Source organism: Schistocerca piceifrons, chromosome 8 (assembly GCF_021461385.2).
Source record: "Schistocerca piceifrons isolate TAMUIC-IGC-003096 chromosome 8, iqSchPice1.1, whole genome shotgun sequence".
In the NCBI taxonomy this organism is placed as follows: Eukaryota; Metazoa; Arthropoda; class Insecta; order Orthoptera; family Acrididae; genus Schistocerca; species Schistocerca piceifrons.
The window spans coordinates 5,332,966-5,351,510 of NC_060145.1; the positions used below are offsets into that span (position 1 = coordinate 5,332,966).

The window sequence follows — 18,545 nt, forward strand, 5'->3', positions numbered from 1 at the left end:
ATTAGTTCCGAGTTGAATGCAAATTATATTAATAGTTTTTTCGTCATCCTTCTTAAGACAGAACTGTCGTTATCTTCAGGCCAAGACTCCAACAAAGGCAATAAAGTATTTTCTACAAATACTAAGAACACCTATCGGATGTAAAACTGAAAGCCGTTCTCTCCCGTTATTCAAAATTTTGCTATGTAGATTACAAGATACTTGCAAGTAAACACTCATTTTTTAGTTTTAGGTCTTAATTTACCTCGATGATCCTGAAAACAGATACAAAGCAGCGGAAAGAGTAATCTACTGGTATTTACGACTGCCATTAGTTGTGTACGAATGTGAGTGAGCATTCATTCACTACACAAGCGCCTATGTCTTTTTCTCGCTCGAACTGATAAAGTGCAGTTTGCACGAAACCTGACCGATTGGCTTCATACAGAGAATTTTTAGGAGATAACAAAGAGCTTTGTCTTAATGTCATCTACGAATTTCTCCCCAATATTACCTATTGATTACGTCTCCTCTACGTGTTTACTTGAGGTACACTTTGTAATTTGCAAACATGCTTTTCCGTATAATTTCCCGAGTTTGTTTAACCAGGTCGAGAAAGACTGGAAATCAATAATGTTCATCTCCCTTGTAAATTAGAGCTGCCTGTCTCGCAGATATCCCCCGGTGGCGGCGCACTGACTGTCAAGAGCACTTCAGAATCTTTCGAATAGTTTTTCTTTCACACTTTTGTAAGTTTAATTTGGTGCATATTTTGTACTTCGTGTAAATCATTCTTCCATCTGTACAATTCATGTTTAGATTTTACAAAATGAAATGGGCTTTGCACATTGATTATGTAAGCAGTTTTTTTGCCCTCCTTCATTTAACTAAATAATTTATAGTCTTTTCTTTCCCACTGAAAACGATTACTGTCAACGTTTTCTGTGGGCTTGTGAGGTATTCTGTTTTCATTTTAGGCCTCAGTGAGGACCATAGTCCTCGTTCAAACCACAGGTCACGAAATCGACTGAGTTATTTCCTGTTCCCTCTAATGTTTCCACAATCATTCCGGACCATTGGAATAAATTTCCAAACTAACTAATATATAAAACAAATGTAGAGCTTCAGGAGAAGTAGGGTATTTCAATTGCATACCATGTTCTTCATATTTTTTCTTTGCAAGGTTGAAAATATTAACTGGATTCGACATTACTGTGGAACTGTGGAAACTACACAATGACAGATGCTACTAGCAAGAAGAGACGAAAGAATCACAAAGAAAATTAATTCACTGTTATCCCCATTGTTAACACCACTGATGTTACTGTAAAAGCAACTGGCAATTATTGTAGATATTAAATGAGTTGCAAATTCAAGCGAATAGTTACTGTGAACATTTGTTTCAAAGGAACTGTCAACGGAAACTGAAAGAGTTGTGCCATGTTGTTTGTTTACCAAAGTCCGTCAGCCAAGGATAGTTTCGGTGTATTCTTCCTGTATAAAAAATTTCAGGGCATGTTGCGGTATATCAGACTGAACAGTTCTGTTGTGACGGTGTTTCGAAAGTCTTATATTTCTTGCACATCAATTCATACAATATTGTCTCCCAAGAATATCAATATTCTTGAGGGAAAATTTGTTTGCTACACATAGATGTTTCAGTGGTCTATCAAAATATTCTCATAGCATCGTATCTCTCACCTTCTCTTTATGTATTTCTCTTCCCCTTCCACAATACTGTCAAGAAATTAATTTCATGTGTATAGGCCGCCTGTATATTTCTTTCGCCTTTTAGCCTTTTCTTATTTACTTAGAAGTGGCTTGCTATCTGAGCTATCGATATTCATAAAGGGGATTCTCTTTTCCCCAAACATCTCTTTAACTTTTCTACATGCGGCAACTATCGTTCCTCTTGCCAAGCGAGTTTCTACAGCTTTGCATTTCTCCTATAGCCATTCCTGCTTTGCCATTTTGCACTTTCTGTAAAGCTCATTTTTTTAGGTGTCCTTATTTCTTTTTGAATGCTTCATTTTCTGCATTTTTACGTTTTATTCTTTCATCAGTTAAATTCAATATCTCAGGTGTGATCCGAGGATGTTTACTGGGTCTTGTCGTTTTATCTATTTGATCCTCTGAAGCCTCCACTATTCCATCTCTCGCAGCTACTCATTCACAGCAGCAGGTGTGATGCTGATTTACTTACAACTCGCGTATTGAGCAAACGTACCGGTAACAGGTCTAGCGACACGCGTTTGAGTTGCTTCGATATCTTCCTTTAATCCGACATGGTGAGGGATCCCAAACACTCAACCAGTACTCAATAACGGGCCACACTGTTGTTGTATACGTGGTATCCTTAGCAGATGAGCTACACTTTTCTGGAATTCTCCCAGTAAACCGAAGTCGCCTATTCACCTGCAATACTAATGATCTGGCGTGCTCGTCCCGTTTCACATCGCTTAGCACCCGCTACCCCTACGTACTTAATCGACGTGACTACGCGAAGCAGCACACCACTGGTACTGTATTCGAATGTCATTACGTGATTGCTTTGTCTGCTCACCTGCACTGACTAACCTCCTCCAAAGAATCGTGAACTCACTGCCTCCACCCGTCCTGGATGTACCACAATCCACTCCACTCACTCTGTCCCACTGCTGCAGTTGAACGTATGGTCAGATTTGTTACATACTGAACATTTATGTCTTTTATTTACTTTTTTCAAAAAAAAAATGGCTCATAGCACTATGGGACTTAACATCTGAGGTCGTCAGTCCCCTAGAACTTAGAAGTACTTAAACCTAACTAACCTAAGGACATCACACACATCCATGCCCGAGGCAGGATTCGAACCTGCGACCGTAGCGGTCGCGCGGCTCCAGATTGTAGTGCCTAAAACCGCTCGGCCGGCTTACTTTTTTCAAATTATGGAGATGTGAGTTAGCAATTTCTATCCATCACCTTTAAAAATTAAAATAATAGAAATTCTTCTGCAGAATACAAACAATTCTCGAGTAGAAACTTTATCAGTTTGTTTTCAAATTTTAATTCGCTTCCTGTCAAGCATTTTATATCGCTGAGTAAACTTTTGTTGCTGCATTGTGCACCTCTTTTTGTGCTAAAGACAACTTTAATGTGGAGTAATGAATGTCATTTTCTGGTACTGTAATTATGTACGTCATCAGCGAATAAATATACTATGAAGCGATAATCAAAATGCCCAGCTCCTTACAAAGATGTCCACAAAATGATCGTGAGTGAGCACCACATATTACTTTTAAAGCACTTTTTTGAAAAATGAATACTCTCTTTCTTAAAGATGAGTGTCCCCAGAATATTGTCCATTTGACAGTACTGAATGAAACAAAATATCTCAGCTTATTGATTTGTCTCTCCCCAAGATTTGAAATGATTCTAAGCGCAAATGTGGGTGAATTAAGTTGTTTTAGGAGTTCCAAAATGTGCTTTCTTCCAATTTAAATTCTCATCGGTATGGACACTTAAGAATTTTGTAGGTGCCACCCTGTTTGTTATTACCTCGCCATGTGTTACACTTATCATTGGTGTAATACCTCTAAATGGAAAGAACTGAATATCTTGTGTCTTTTTGAAATTGAGACAGACTTTTCGCAAAAAAATCAATGATACTTTTAAGAATATTTTTTACAATTTCCTCTGTTGCTGTACGTACTATTGGATTTATTACAAAATCAGTGTCATCCGCAAAAAGAGCTGATTCTGCTTGTCGTGTATTACACTGCAGATCGTTTACGTACAGCGGTGGGCCTACGGCTGGGCCGTGCGGTCAGCAGAAGGCCTACAGAGAGAGACGTGTGTCTGCTGTGAAGCTAGTGTCTCCGAACATTTCTAGACTGTCCTGCTACAACTTGCTGCGTAGTCACGTTGAAGATCATTGTCCCCCTATCAGGCCACGTGTGGTGTTATTAGTAGACAATAGCCTACCTTTGCCGTCATCGTGAAGGTTGTGGTCTCCTTGAGTTCGATAGCCGTCGTGCTGTACACGTGAATCTCGTAGTTCCTGCTTCCCAGGTAGGTCGCTTCTCCACGGAACAGTTTGGCTCCATCTTCGTCGAAGTCGATGGTGATGTCCGAATTGCTGAAGTCGATGTCCGTCACCTTGATCACGTCCACAAGGCAAGAGAGATCGATGTCTGAAGGCAGCGGCATAGGTAGCTCGAACGGGTAGCTGGATTTGTCGAACTCTGGCGCATGGTTGTTCGTGTCCTTCACCGTAATCTTGAAGCCCTGAGGACACACACGTGGGGCACCAAGGTTACAGCATGCCGTGCAATACACAACAGATCAGTTTACTTTAAGAAATCGTCGTCTTTGACCGCTTAAGGACTTTGGATATTATTGTCAGTTAACAAGAGGGTTATGCCCAATGAAGCACAGTGACTTTCAACTGACTACTGCTGCTTTACTTTCATAACACAACCGCGATCATTCTGTTGGGGCTCTCCTCTGTGCTATAATGTACTTGGGGAAATATCAGAGTGTGGACTCCTGAGTCGGACTCGGGATGAACAGACACAATATTAGTCCATTTATCAGCTCACACCCAGTGGATCTGCGAAAACTGAGCAGAAAAATTACCTTTTAGGAAACATACCGATAAACTGCATCAGGATGAAACGTCTTCAGGCGTGCGTCTCATTACTAAATCACATTATATGATGAGAATAACATTTAATGCAGTGTAAACCATCCTGCCTCTGACTGCATAGTTGTGCCCTAGAAATTTTGGAAGCACATGCGATTTCTTTAACGTAGGACAGTAAACCAAACAACGATACCTGTGAACGACTTCTCTTGATTATCTTCGGAAATCCTTTCGTGTATTTCTATCAGATAACTGTGGAATTATGAAATGGCTAAAGAGTACTGGCGTTTACGTCATTGAAATGTTGAACCTGCAGACAGTTTGTGGCTGGCTTGTTTATACATACTGAGGTGAGAAAAGTCATTGGCTACCTCCTAATATCGTGTCGGACCTTCTTTCGGCCGTCATAACGCACGAACTCGATGTGGCGTGGACTCCAGTTGCTGGACGTTCCCTCCAGGAACATTCAGTCCTGCTGCCTCCTAAGCCGTCCGTAATTTCGAATGTGTCGCCTGTGCAGGATTTTGTGCAAGAACTGACCTCCCGATTATGTCTCATAAATGTTCGATGGTATTCATGTCATGCGATGTGGACGGATAAATCACTCGCTCGAACTGTTCAGAATGTTCTTAAAACCACTCGCGAACAACTGTGGCCCCATTCATGAAAATCCTATTGCTCTTTGGCTGAAAACGGTTTCCAAGAAATATTAAATTACCTAACTACTTCCAAAATAGAATATCCCACGCGTCTAGCTCCAACTACCATTCCACGTTCAAAGTCTGTTAATTCCCCTCTAATGCCTATAATGGCGTCAGAAACCTTTTCACATGGGTCATTTGAGTACAAATGACGGCTCCGCTTTTTTTTCCTTTATTCAATTTCTATCCCCGCCCCCTCACGGCAGAGGCTCGGGGGGGGGGGGGGGGGGGGGGCTGACAGCAGCATAATACGCCGCTCTGCAGCCTACAGAAAAGTTAAAAAAATAAAAAACGGAATGAGGAGATATCATAACAAGAAATGCAGGCGGTAAAACGGCGACTGTTAAAAACTGGAACATGGCGAAAAAGTTGCGAAGAAATATGAAAGCAGTGGGTTGGTGATGCTGATTAAAACACATACTAAAGGGACAGGCACAATTAGAAAAACATGGCGACAGTCTGGTTTCTGTTTGTAACAGTTAAAAACACATGTAGCGACAGTATGGTGGCTGTTCGCAACACTTAAAAAGGGGGAGACACAACACTGAACACTCACGTAAACACTGCACTATAGAGTACGAAGGCATATGGGGGGGGGGGGAGGCGGAGGATGAGGATCCAGATAGATGAAGGGGCGAAAAAGGGGGGAGGAGAGAAAAAGCAAAAAAAGGGGGAACCGATGGAGGGAGAGTGCACAGAAAAAGGGGGGCAAGGCAGATGCGAGAAGGAAAGGGGGAAGGCAGTGGAGGGGAAAGCAAAAGGACTTGGGGGAGAGAAAGGAGTCAAAGAGAAGGTAGGTAGGGAAAAGGCAACAGGATGGAAGGGGGGAGGGAGCCAGGGAAAAGGACAGAGGGAAGGAGGGGTAGGTGAGGATCAGAGTAGATAGGAGGGATAAATGGAGGGAGAGAGGTCATTATCCTGAAAGGGGAGTTGACGGAAGCCTCCATGGGAGAGGAGATGAAGGGTGTGGAGGTGGAGGGTAGGGGGGACACAACAGTGAAGGTACGGCAGCGAGTGGGGGTAGGATAGGGGGGATCAAGTCGGTGGGAGGTGTAGAGGACTCGGATATGTTCGAGGAAAAGGAGCAGATTGGAAAGGAATCAGGTCATAGAGGATCCGCATGGGGGACGGTAGGCATATACAGATGGCAGGATGGAGTGCATGGGGCTCGAGGATCTGGAGGGGCTTGTAGAATTTACGGGTGGGGGGGGGGTGGATATCCAGGTGGGACTGGCATAACAGAGGAATGGATGTAAGGATTTGTAGGTGTGGAGGATGGTAGAGGGGTTCTATCCCCATGTCTATCCCCCAGTTTAAGTGGACAGATGCAGTTGTGGGCTGTGGATTGGATAGAGCAGAGATGAGCGATCCAGGTGAAGTGACGGTCAATGGTGAGTCCAAGGTAGGTGAGGGTGGGGGGAGGCTGACAGAATGGGAGCAGATGGTAAGGGAAAAATCAAGGAGCCAGAAGGATTGAGTGGTACGACCTATGATGATTGCCTGGGCCTTGGAAGGATTGATTTTGAGGAGCCACTGTTTCCGCCATATACAAAACGGTCAAGGTGATTCTGGAGAAGGCGTTGAGACCGTTGAAGGGTAGGAGAGATGGCAAGGAAAGCAGTGTTGTTGGCATACTGCAGGAAGTGGACTGGAGGGGGGGGGGGGGGGTTTGAGGGCACATCAGCTGCGTACAGGAGGTAGAGAGGACAAAGCCCTGCGGTCCACCCACGGAGGGGTAGAGGATGTGGGAATCAGTGTCATCGATGGTAACGTAGGAGGGGCGGTGGGAGAGGAAATAGGCAATCTGACGGACATAGTTGATAGGAAGAGCTTAGGCCTGGAGTTTAAACAGGAGACCGGGATGCCATACGTGGTCGTAGGCCTTTTCAAGGTCTAGGGAGATAAAAATGGCGAAGTGACGGGAGTTAAGCTGGAGGGAGAGGATATGAGTGGGGCATAGAAGTTGGTCGTTGGCAGAGAAGGAAGATCGAAAGCTGCATTGGGTGTTGGGGAGGAGGTGATGTCGGTGGAGGTGGTGATGGATGTGCTGGGTAAGGATGGATTTCAAGAGCTTGCGTAACACTGAGGGGAGACACACAGGACGATAGGAAGAGGTGGATGGAGGTCGATGGAGGCTCGTTGGGTTTGGAGAACCTCAGGATATGGGAGGTTTTCCACAAGTTGGCGTAGAATGTCTCCGCCAATGCATTGTTCTTTTACAACACGTGTATGCGATACTACGGCCATCTGTAGATGTGCATATCGCTACCCCATGACTTTTATCACACATATATACACTGATGTTACAAGTACAAACTCTAGGGACTGATCGATGATATATATATAATCATCAATCAGTCTCTAGTGTTTGTACACGCTGGAAAAAATTACCCTATATATATTGCTATAAACCATTTATTCAACCATACTTCGTTATAGAGACTGCCGTCTAATGCGCACTGTAACATGCGGCCACAGTTACAGTATGCATGGTTTCCTCCTAGAGGGTGGTACTGTTCCTCATACCTCGTAAGTCATACCCTAGCGCCATCTCCTACCATAGTAGTTTCTAATGTTGTGTCCGATTCATTTCTCTTGTTGACTCACCTTGTAGTGGATGTGATACAGCGTTGTACACAATGGTTCCGCATTCGAATCGAGAGCTTGCCGACATTTGTTTTACTTAAGGATAGGCAAATAGCAATGGGCGCCAGGCAGCTTGGTTGTATCAGGAGACGTATCCCCGCAGGTAACAACCAAGCACTCAATGTTTGCAACAGCGTTTCGGCATTTGTCTGCGACAGGTCGTTTCAGGAAGCAGGAAATCATGAAGGACACCAGACTTGGAGGAAAATGTGATTAACACTGTGGAAGGCGACCGCCGTGTCAGCACCAGGCAGTTGGCCCCTCCCAGTACAGGGTATGTCAGACGACCTTATGGCACATTCTCCATGACAATTGTTACTAGTCTTATCACTTAAAGCGTGTGCAGGGCTTATTAGAGACAGAGCATCCACATCGGGAGCAGTTTTGTCACTGGTTTCTTCACCAGACAACCACGATTCCAGGATTTGTGTTACCCATCCTATTCACAGATGACGTCCACATTATACAGGGTGTTACAAAAAGGTACGGCCAAACTTTCAGGAAACATTTCTCACACACAAATAAAGAAAAGATGTTATGTGGACATGTGTCCGGAAACGCTTACAGCACTGCGACCGCGCAGATGCCGATATATTTACTAAATATTAAAACAGTAACCAACAACAGCTAAAAGTATACGCTGTGAAAGGCGGGTACTTTAGCCTCTACCGAATCACACCAAAGGGGTAGCAAACTCAAATGTTGGAATACTGTTGCTGGTAACTATAGAAACCTGCTGCTCTGATAATTAACTCCGTTTCTACATAAATAATCGCTTACGTGAAATGTCTTTCTGTCTCCTCGGTCGTGACAGCATAGGGTATCGGAACCTGCATCAGACGTTTCCATAGGAAAGTGTTGTAGACGTAGGGCTAGGGGCAGGGCCACAAATAAGAAACAAAGGCATAAAATCAGTTAGTTTCTGTCTACAGTGTGTTTCAGCACATCGCTGACCGTGTTTGAGGGATGATCGATCGCACAAACAGTATAATTTTTTGTCAAGGAGCACATACTTTTGGGCCGCCGTTTGTGAGTTATGTGCACGGTCATGAGGCGCACCGCTACCAAGAGAACTTGCCCACAGATCCTAGTGATGGCGTTGTTTTGTGGTGTTGAACCAGTCCTGCCACTCAACTTGTTTGGCAGTGCTGTCTGTACAGCGACCTGCATCTTACCACTGTTGCATTCAGCTTGTGTTGTTGTAATACTGTTACATTCAGTGTCGTGCATCTTACTAGTCCTGAATTGAGATTTTCTTGCCGTTATTACTCTGTGAAATGTGGATTATGGATTTGATGAGCCCACTGATTTGATTATGTGTTACAATGAGGCGCAGAGAACTGGAAGGGCAGCTCTTGGTAACAGTGAAAATCGGTTTTCTAACAGAAGTCACCCACATTACAGCACCATGGCTGCAACTCAGTGGTGCCCAAAAGAAACAAGGAGTTTGCGTCCTCTGCATGTCGGTGGCCGCAGGCGTGACGTGAGAACACCAGATCGTCAGGGTGAATTGATACGTAGATTTTACAGTGAAACCTCAAGCATCACACCCCATGCTACGGGAACAGGTCGCGTATCTGTTTGGGGAGTATTACAGGAGTACAACTTACACGCGTGCCATCTTTAAAAGAGTCTTAGGACCAGCAGATTACCCACATCCAATGCAGTTTGTGTAGTGGTTTGTGCACCAAATAGTGAATACTGCTGCCGTACACATGTTGTTGTTGTTGTTGTGCTCTTCAGTCCTGAGACTGGTTTGATGCAGCTCTCCATGCTACTCTATCCTGTGCAAGCTTCCTCATCTCCCAGTACCTACTGCAGCCTACATCCTTCTGAATCTGCGTAGTGTATTCATCTCTTGGTCTCCCTCTACGATTTTCACCCTCCACGCTCCCCTCCAATACTAAATTGCTGATCCCTTGATGCCTCAAAACATGTCCTACCAACCGATCCCTTCTTCTAGTCAAGTTGTGCCACAAACTTCTCTTCTCCCCAATTCTATTCAGTCCTTCCTGATTAGTTACGTGATCTACCCACCTTATCTTCAGCATTCTTCTGTAGCACCACATTTCGAAAGCTTCTATTCTCTTCTTGTCTAAACTATTTATCGTCCACGTTTCACTTCCATACATGGCTACACGCCATACAAATACTTTCAGGAACGACTTCCTGACAAATCCATACTCGATGTTGACAAATTTCTCTTCTTCAGAAACGATTTCCTTGCCATTGCCAGTCTACATTTTATATCCTCTCTACTTCGACCATCATCAGTTATTTTGCTCCCCAAATAGCAAAACTCCTTTACTACTTTAAGTGTCTCATTTCCTAATCTAATTCCCTCAGCATCACCCGACTTAATTCGACTACATTCCATTATCCTCGTTTTGCTTTTGTTGATATTCATCTTATTCCCTCTTTTCAAGATACTGCCCATTCCGTTCAACTGCTCTTCCAATTCCTTTACTGTCTCTGACAGAATTACAATGTCATCGGTGAACCTCAAAGTTTTTATTTCTTGTCCATGGATTTCAATAGCTACTCCGAACTCTTCTTTTGTTTCCTTTACTGCTTGCTCAGTATACAGATTGAACAACATCGGGGAGAGGCTACAACCCTGTCTCACTCCTTTCCCAACCACTGATTCCCTTTCGTGTCCCTCGACTCTTATAACTGCCATCTGGTTTCTGTACAAATTGTAAATAGCCTTTCGCTCCCTGTATTTTACCCTTGCCACCTTCAAAATTAGAAAGAGAGTATTCCAATCAACATTGTCAAAAGCTTTTTCTAAGTCTACAAATGCTAGAAACGTAGGTTTGCCTTTCCTTAATCTTTCTTCTAAGATAAGTCGTAGGGTCAATATTGCCTCACGTGTTCCAACATTTCTACGGAATCCAAACTGATCTTCCCCGAGGTCGGCTTCTATCAGTTTTTCCATTCGTCTGTAAAGAATTCGCTTTCGTATTTTGCAGCCGTGACTTATTAAACTGATAGTTCGGTAATTTTCACATCTGTAAACACCTGCTTTCTTTGGGATTGGGATTATTATATTCTTCTTGAAGTCTCGTACATCTTTCTCACCAGATGGTAGAGTTTTGTCAGGACTGGCTCCCCCAAAGCTGTCAGTAGTTATAATGGAATGTTGTCTACTCCCGGGGCCTTGTTTCGACTCAGATCTTTCAGTGCTCTATCAAACTCTTCACGTAGTATCATATCTCCCATTTCATCTTCTTCTACATCCTCTTCCATTTCCATAATATTGTCCTCAAGAACACCGCCCTTGTATAGACCCTCTATATACTCCTTCCACCTTTCTGCTTTCCCTTCTTTATGTAATTGTGCACAAATCATAGCGTCACAGGTACTGCTCTATGACATGGTGCATTGTCGTGCTGGTACGAACAGTCATCGTCGCCCAATGTTTCCTCTACTATACAAAGTAGAGGACTGGGTGTCCCAAGGCTGTCAGTAGTTGTAATGGAATGTTGTCTACTCCGGGGGCCTTGTTTCGACTCAGGTCTCTGTCAAACTCTTCACGCAGTATCATATCTCCCATTTCATCATCTACATCCTCTTCCATTTCTTTAATATTGTCCTCAAGAACATCGCCCTTGTCTTCAAGTACATCGCCCTCTATATACTCCTTCGTCTTACACATACAAATGTTTTGTTTGCAGATGAGGCCTTCTTAACACATGGATATTTTAACAGCAGGAACAGCCACATCTGGGTCCGTGAGAAACCGCATGCGTTTGCTGTTAGATCGCACCAACAAAAGTTCTCCGTAAACATGTGGGCGCGAACTGCGGATAACCATCTTCTAGAACCTGCAGTGCTGCCACCTAGGTTGACTGGAGCAGCTTATTGACAGTTGCTGCACACCACACTTCCGAGAAGTGTTGGGTAGTCTGTCTCTTACTCTGTGCAGAGCGCCACCACACTTCAGTACTGATGTGCGAGCACAGCTAAACGTCGATTTTGAGGAACGCTGCATAGGACAAGGAAGAGCTGATGCGTGGCCAGCGTATTCGTCTAACTTGACGCTCCGTGAGTAATTCGTTTGGGGACACGTCAAGAGTATGGTTTACACCGAGGTGATGTAAGTGATGGGATAGTGATACGCACGTACACAGATGGCGGCGGTATCGCGTATACAGGGTACAAAAGGGCTGTGCATTGACGGAGCTGTCATCTGTGATAAGGCGATTCATGTGAAAAGGTTTCCGACGTGATTATGGTCGCGCGACGGAAATTAACAGACTCGGAATGCGTGATGGTAATTCCAGACAGGCGCGTTGGTCATTACGTTTTGGAAATCGTTAGGTAGTTCTATATTCCGAGGTCCACAGTATCGAGAGTACCGAGAACACCATAGTCCAGATATCTCGTCTCACCACGGACAGCACAGTGGCCGACGGACTTCACTTAACGACGGAGAGTAGCGCCGTTTGCGTAGCGTTGTCAGTAGTAATAGACAACCGACACTGAAAGAAGTAACCGCAGAAATCAATGTAGGACGTACGACGAACGTATCCGTCAGGACAGAGCGGCGATGCCGGCCGGGGTGGCCGAGCGGTTCTGGGCGCTACAGTCTGGAACCACGTGACCGCCAAGGTCGCAGGTTCGAATCCTGCCTCGGGCATGGATGTGTATCATGTTCTTTGGTTAGTTAGGGTTAAGTAGTTCTAAGTTATAGGGGACTCATAACCTCAGAAGTTAAGTCCCATAGTGCTCAGAGCCATTTGATTTGAACAGTGCGGCGATATCTGGTGTTTTAATGGACGGCTGGAAAACAAAATTGAAGAAGTGACGGGAGAAGACCAGTTTGGCTTCAGGAAAGGAAAACGGACCACCAGAGACGCTATTGGCATCATGAGGATATTGTCAGAGACAGTTTTGGCCGTTAACGAAGAAGTTTGCTCTTGTTTTATAGTCTGGCAGAAGGCCTTTGACAGAGTCAATAGGAATACATTGATGAACATCCTTAAGGAAATAGGAATCAACTGGAGAGATCGGAGACTTGTAAGGAACTTGTACCTGGGACAAAGGGTAAAGGCACTACTGAACTATGGAGAAACCAACAGTGGGGAAATAGGAAGGGGAGTGAGACAAGGATATTGTCTGTCGCCAAGTCTCTTCAACCTGTATGGAGAAATGCTGGCGAGAGAAGCGCTGAAAGGATGCGCAAACTTCAGAGTAGGAGGACCTCTCACCAACACCAAGTATGCAGACGACCTGGTAGTGCTCGCCAAAAATCAGAGACAGCTGCAACACATGATGAAAAATTAGGTGGAAACGGGAAGAAAATACGGCATGGAAATCAACATCGAAAAATCAAAAGTGATGCGCATATCAAAACGTGAGAAACACTTGAAGATAACTGTTGACAATCGGGAACTGGAAAATGTGAAACAGTTCGATTACCTGGGAAATTTTATCACAAAGGATGCCCACTGCACCAACGAAATCCGAGCAAGAATCAGCATGGCCAAAGCTGCTTTCAACAAGAAGAGGACTCTGCTGACCAGCAAGTTGAGTTTGGCATTGAGGAAAAAACTGATAAAGTGCTACATTTGGAGCATTGCACTGTATGGAGCAGAGTCATGGACCATGAGAAAGAAGGAGAAAAAATACTTAGATAGCTTTGAAATGTGGTGCTGGAAGAGAATGGAAAAGATAAAGTGGACAGATCGCATAAAAAATGACGATGTACTGCGAAGAGTAGGAGAGAAGAGAAGTATTCTGCGTACAATTCTTCAGTGAAAGGATTGGACATGTACTTAGACACGACGGACTCATACATGATGTCATCGAAGGGAAACTCAGAGGAAACGCAGGACGAGGAAGAAGAATTCAACATCTGGACGACATGAAAGATGGAAGGAGATACAACAGACTGAAGGAAGAAGCTGAAGACAGGAAACAGTGGAATCAGAAAGTCTCCGCCACTAGGCAGAATACTACATAACAATAATAATGGACTGTGGCAGTAGACGATCGATCCGAGCGCCTTTGCTAGCAGCACGACAGCCCCTGTAGCACCTCTTCTGGGCTCGTGGTCATACCGGCTGGACTCTAGACGACTGGAAATGGTAGTCTGGTCACATGAATCCCAGTTTCAGTTGGTAAGAGCTGATGGTAGGGTTCGAGGGTCGTACAGATCACACGAAGCCGTGAATCCAAGTTGTCAACAGGGCAATGTGCAACCTGATGTTGGCTCCATAATGGCGTGGGCTGTGTTTACATGGAAAGGGCTGGGTCCTCTGGTCGAAGTGTGTACCGATCATTGACTGGACATGGTTGTTGTTCGGATACTTGGAGACCATCCACGTCACGTTCCAAAGTAAGGATAGAATTTTTATGGATGGCAATGCGCTATGACACCGGGCCACAATTGTTCGCGACTGGTTTTAAGAACATTCTATAGAGTTCGAGTGAGTGATTTGGCCACCCACATCTCCCGACATGAATCCCATCGGACATTTATGGGACACAATCGAGAGTGACGTTCGTGCACAAAATCCAGGCACTGGAAACACTTTCGCAATTATGGACGGCTATAGACGCAGCATGAATAGCCGATGAAAGGATAACTTTCCAAGACGGGGCGTGGAATGTCAGAAGCCTGAACGTGGTAGAGAAGGTAGGAAACTTGAAAAGGGAAACGGAAAGGTTCAATCTAGACGTTGCGGGGGTCAGTGAAGTGAAATGGAAAGATGACGAGGATTTCTGGTCAGATGAGTATAGGGTAATATCAACAGCAACGGAAAACGGTAAAACGGGAGTAGGATTCGTTGTGAGTAGGAAGGTAGGGCAGAGAGTGTGTTACTGTGAACGGTTATCATCAGAATCTACAGCAAACAAACACCGACAACGATAGTTCAGGTATACATGCCGACGTCGCAAGGTGAAGATGAAGAGATAGAGAAAGTATATGAGGATATTGAAAGGATGATACAGTATGTAAAGGGAGACGAAAACATTATAGTCGTGGGGGACTGGAATGCTCTTCTCGGGGAAAGAGTAGAAGAAAAGGTTACAGGAGAATATGGGCTTGGGACAAGAAATGAGGGAAGAGAAAGGCTGATCGAGTTCTGCAATGCATTTCAGCTAGTAACAGCGAATACTCTGTTCAAGGATCACAAGAGGATGAGGTATACTTGGGAAAGGCCTTGTGACAGGGGAAGATTTCAGTTATGTTGCATCATAGTCAGGCAGAGATTCCGAAATCAGATAGCGGATTGTTAGGCGTATCCAGGAGCAGGTATAGACTCAGATCACAATATAGTAGTGATGGAGAGTACGCCGAAGTTCAAGAGATTAGTCAGGAAGAACCAATACGCAAAGAAGTGGGATACGGAAGTACTACAGAATAAGCTTGAAGTTCTTAAGGCTGTGGATACAGCAACAAAGAGAAGCGCAGTGGGCAGTACAGCTGAAGAGGAATGGGCATCTCTAAAAAGGGTAATCACAGAAGTTGGAAGGGAAAAAAAGGCGCAAAAAAGGTAATTGCGAAGAAGTCATAGGTAACAGAAGCAATACTACAGTTGATCGATGAAAGAGGAAAGTACAAAAATCTTAAGGGAAATCTAGGATTACACAAATACCAGTCGCTGAGGAGTGAAATAAAGAGGAAGTGCAGGGAAGCTAAGAGGAAATGGCTGCATGAAAAATGTGAAGAAATCGAAAAACAAATGATTATCGGAAGCATATGGGACCCAGCGTATGGGAAAGTCGAAACAACTTTCGGTGAAATTAAAAGCAAGGGTGGTAACATTATGAGTGCAACGGGAATTCATCTATGAAATGCAAAGGAGGGAGTGGATAGGTGGAAACAGTACATTGAAGGTCTCGATGAGGGGGAAGATTTGTCTGATGTGCTAGAAGAAGAGACAGGAATCGACATAGAAAAGGTATGGGACCCAGTGTCAGAATTTAAGAGAGCCTTGGATGACATGAAATCAAATATAACAGAAGGGATTGATAACGTTCCATCATAATTTCTAAAATCATTAGGGGAAGTGGCAAAGAAACGACTATTCTCGTTGGTGTGTATAACGTACGAGTCTGGCGACATACCATCGACTTTCGCAAAAAATATCATCCACACAGTTCCGAAGACTGCAAGAGCCGACAAGAGCGGGAATTCTAGCACAATCAGCTTAACAGCTCAAGTATCCAAGATGCTTATGAGAATAATATGCAGAAGAATGTTAGATGACGATCAGTTTGGCTTTAGGAAAGGTAAAGGCACTAGAGCTTCATACCTGTTCGCTTGGTCAACAGGGTGTTACAAAAAGGTACGGCCAAACTTTCAGGAAACATTCCTCAGACACAAAGAAAGAAAATATGTTATGTGGACATGTGTCCGGAAACGCTTACTTTCCATGTTAGAGCTCATTTTATTACTTCTCTTCAAATCACATTAATCATGGAATGGAAACACACAGCAACAGAAAGTACCAGCGCGACTTCAAACACTTTGTTACAGGAAATGTTCAAAATGTCCTCCGTTAGCGAGGATACAGGCATCCACCCTCCGTCGTATGGAATCCCTGATGCGCTGATGCAGCTCTGGAGAATGGCGTGTTGTATCACAGCCGTCCACAATACGAGTACGAAGAGTCTCTACATTTGGTACCGGGGTTGCGTGGACAAGAGCTTTCAAATGCCCCCATAAATGAAAGTAAAGAGGGTTGAGGTCAGGAGAGCGTGCAGGCCACGGAATTGGTCCGCCTCTACCAATCCATCGGTCACCGAATCTGTTGAGAAGCGTACGAACATTTCGACTGAAATGTGCAGGAGCTCCATCGTGCACGAACCACATGTTGTGTCGTAAAGGCACATGTTCTAGCAGCGTAGATAAAGTATCCCGTATGAAATCATGATAACGTGCTCCATTGAGCGTAGGTGGAAGAACATGGGGCCCAATCGAGACATCACCGACAATGCCTGCCCAAACGTTCACAGAAAATCTGTGTTGACGACGTGATTGCACAATTGCGTGCGGATTCTCGTCAGCCCACACATGTTGATTGTTAAAATTTACAATTTGATCACGTTGGAATGAAGCCTCATCCGTAAAGAGAACATTTGCACTCAAATGAGGATTGACAGATTGTTGGATGAACCATTCGCAGAAGTGTACCCGTGGAGGCCAATCAGCTGCTGATAGTGCCTGCACACGCTGTACACGGTACGGAAACAACTGGTTCTCCCGTAGCACTCTCCATACAGTGACGTGGTCAACGTTACCTTGTACAGCAGCAACTTCTCTGAGGCTGATATTAGGGTTATCGTCAACTGCACGAAGAATTGCCTCGTCCATTGCAGGTGTCAGCGTCATTCTAGGTCTTCCCAGTCGCGAGTCATAGGCTGGAATGTTCTGTGCTCCCTAAGACGCCAATCAATTGCTTCGAACGTCTTCGTGTTGGGACACCTTCGTTCTGGAAATCTGTGTCGATACAAACTTACCGCGCCACAGCTATTGCCCCGTGCTAATCCATACATCAAATGGGCATCTGCCAACTCCGCATTTATAAACATTGCACTGACTGCAAAACCACGTTCGTGATGAACACGAACCTGTTGATGCTACGTACTGATGTGCTTGATGCTAGTACTGTAGAGCAATGAGCCGCATGTCAACACAAGCACCGAAGTCATCATTACCTTCGTTCAACTGGGCCAACTGGCGGTGAATCGAGGAAGTACAGTACATACTGACGAAACTAAAATGAGCTCTAACAAGGAAATTAAGCGTTTCCGGACACATGTCCACATAACATCTTTTCTTTGTGTGTGAGGAATATTTCCTGAAAGTTTGGCCGTACCTTTTTGTAACACCCTGTACACAGGGATGGTTAACGCCGGCTGTAGATGACGCTGGAGTTGTGGTCCGATGAAGTGCCACACTTGCTCGATGGCAGACAGATCTGGTGATCGAGCAGAACATGTCGACACTCTGTGCAGCATGTTGCGTTTCAAAAGCGGTATGTGTACGAGCGTTATCCTGTTGGAAAACACCCCCTCGTATGATGTTCGCGAATGGCAGCACAAGGGGTCGAGTCTTCGGACTGATGTACAAATCTGCCGCCAGGGTGCGTGGGAAGCCTGGCGGTTTGTAACAGTTCGTGGCGTCACTGTGGTGCTGACTGTTACTCGAATTGGTGCTGCAGGGTCGGCGCGATGCGCCGGAGGCACGCGCCGAACACGACGGTGTTCCCCCTCGGTAATGGGACACGGCCATCCGGAGCCCGGTCTTCCTGCGACCGTATGTGTTCGTGAGCACCGCTGCCAGCAGTCATGCGCAGTGGCTGCATTCGTGCACAATCTTTTTTTGCCATATCTCGGAAGGAACGTCCAGTCTGACCTCGTTCAAACTCAGTGAGCTTGCGATAACGGCGTCTTCGTCGTCTTAAAGGCATTGCTGACGAACTTCAACTCCAGTCTCAGAGGTAGCAAACTCACACCATCGTCACAGGACGTATTTACAGCAGACCTGATCTGCGTGGTGTGAAATTTGAATAGACGTCATCTTTCAGATGTAGAAACAAGTCTAAAAGTTTCGTTTACCTCGCACAGTTTATTGGTGT

General features: G+C 44.7%; 1 protein-coding gene across 1 annotated transcript in view; it reads right to left on the reverse strand.

Annotated features, from left to right (window-relative positions):
• Positions 1-18,545, reverse strand: part of LOC124711481 (proteoglycan 4-like) — a 131,324-nt gene that overhangs the window by 99,800 nt on the left and 12,979 nt on the right. Inside the window, exon 2 of the mRNA XM_047241589.1 lies at positions 3,943-4,245. Within this exon, the coding sequence (XP_047097545.1) occupies positions 3,943-4,245 (303 nt within the window). The remainder of the gene's footprint in view (positions 1-3,942; positions 4,246-18,545) is intronic.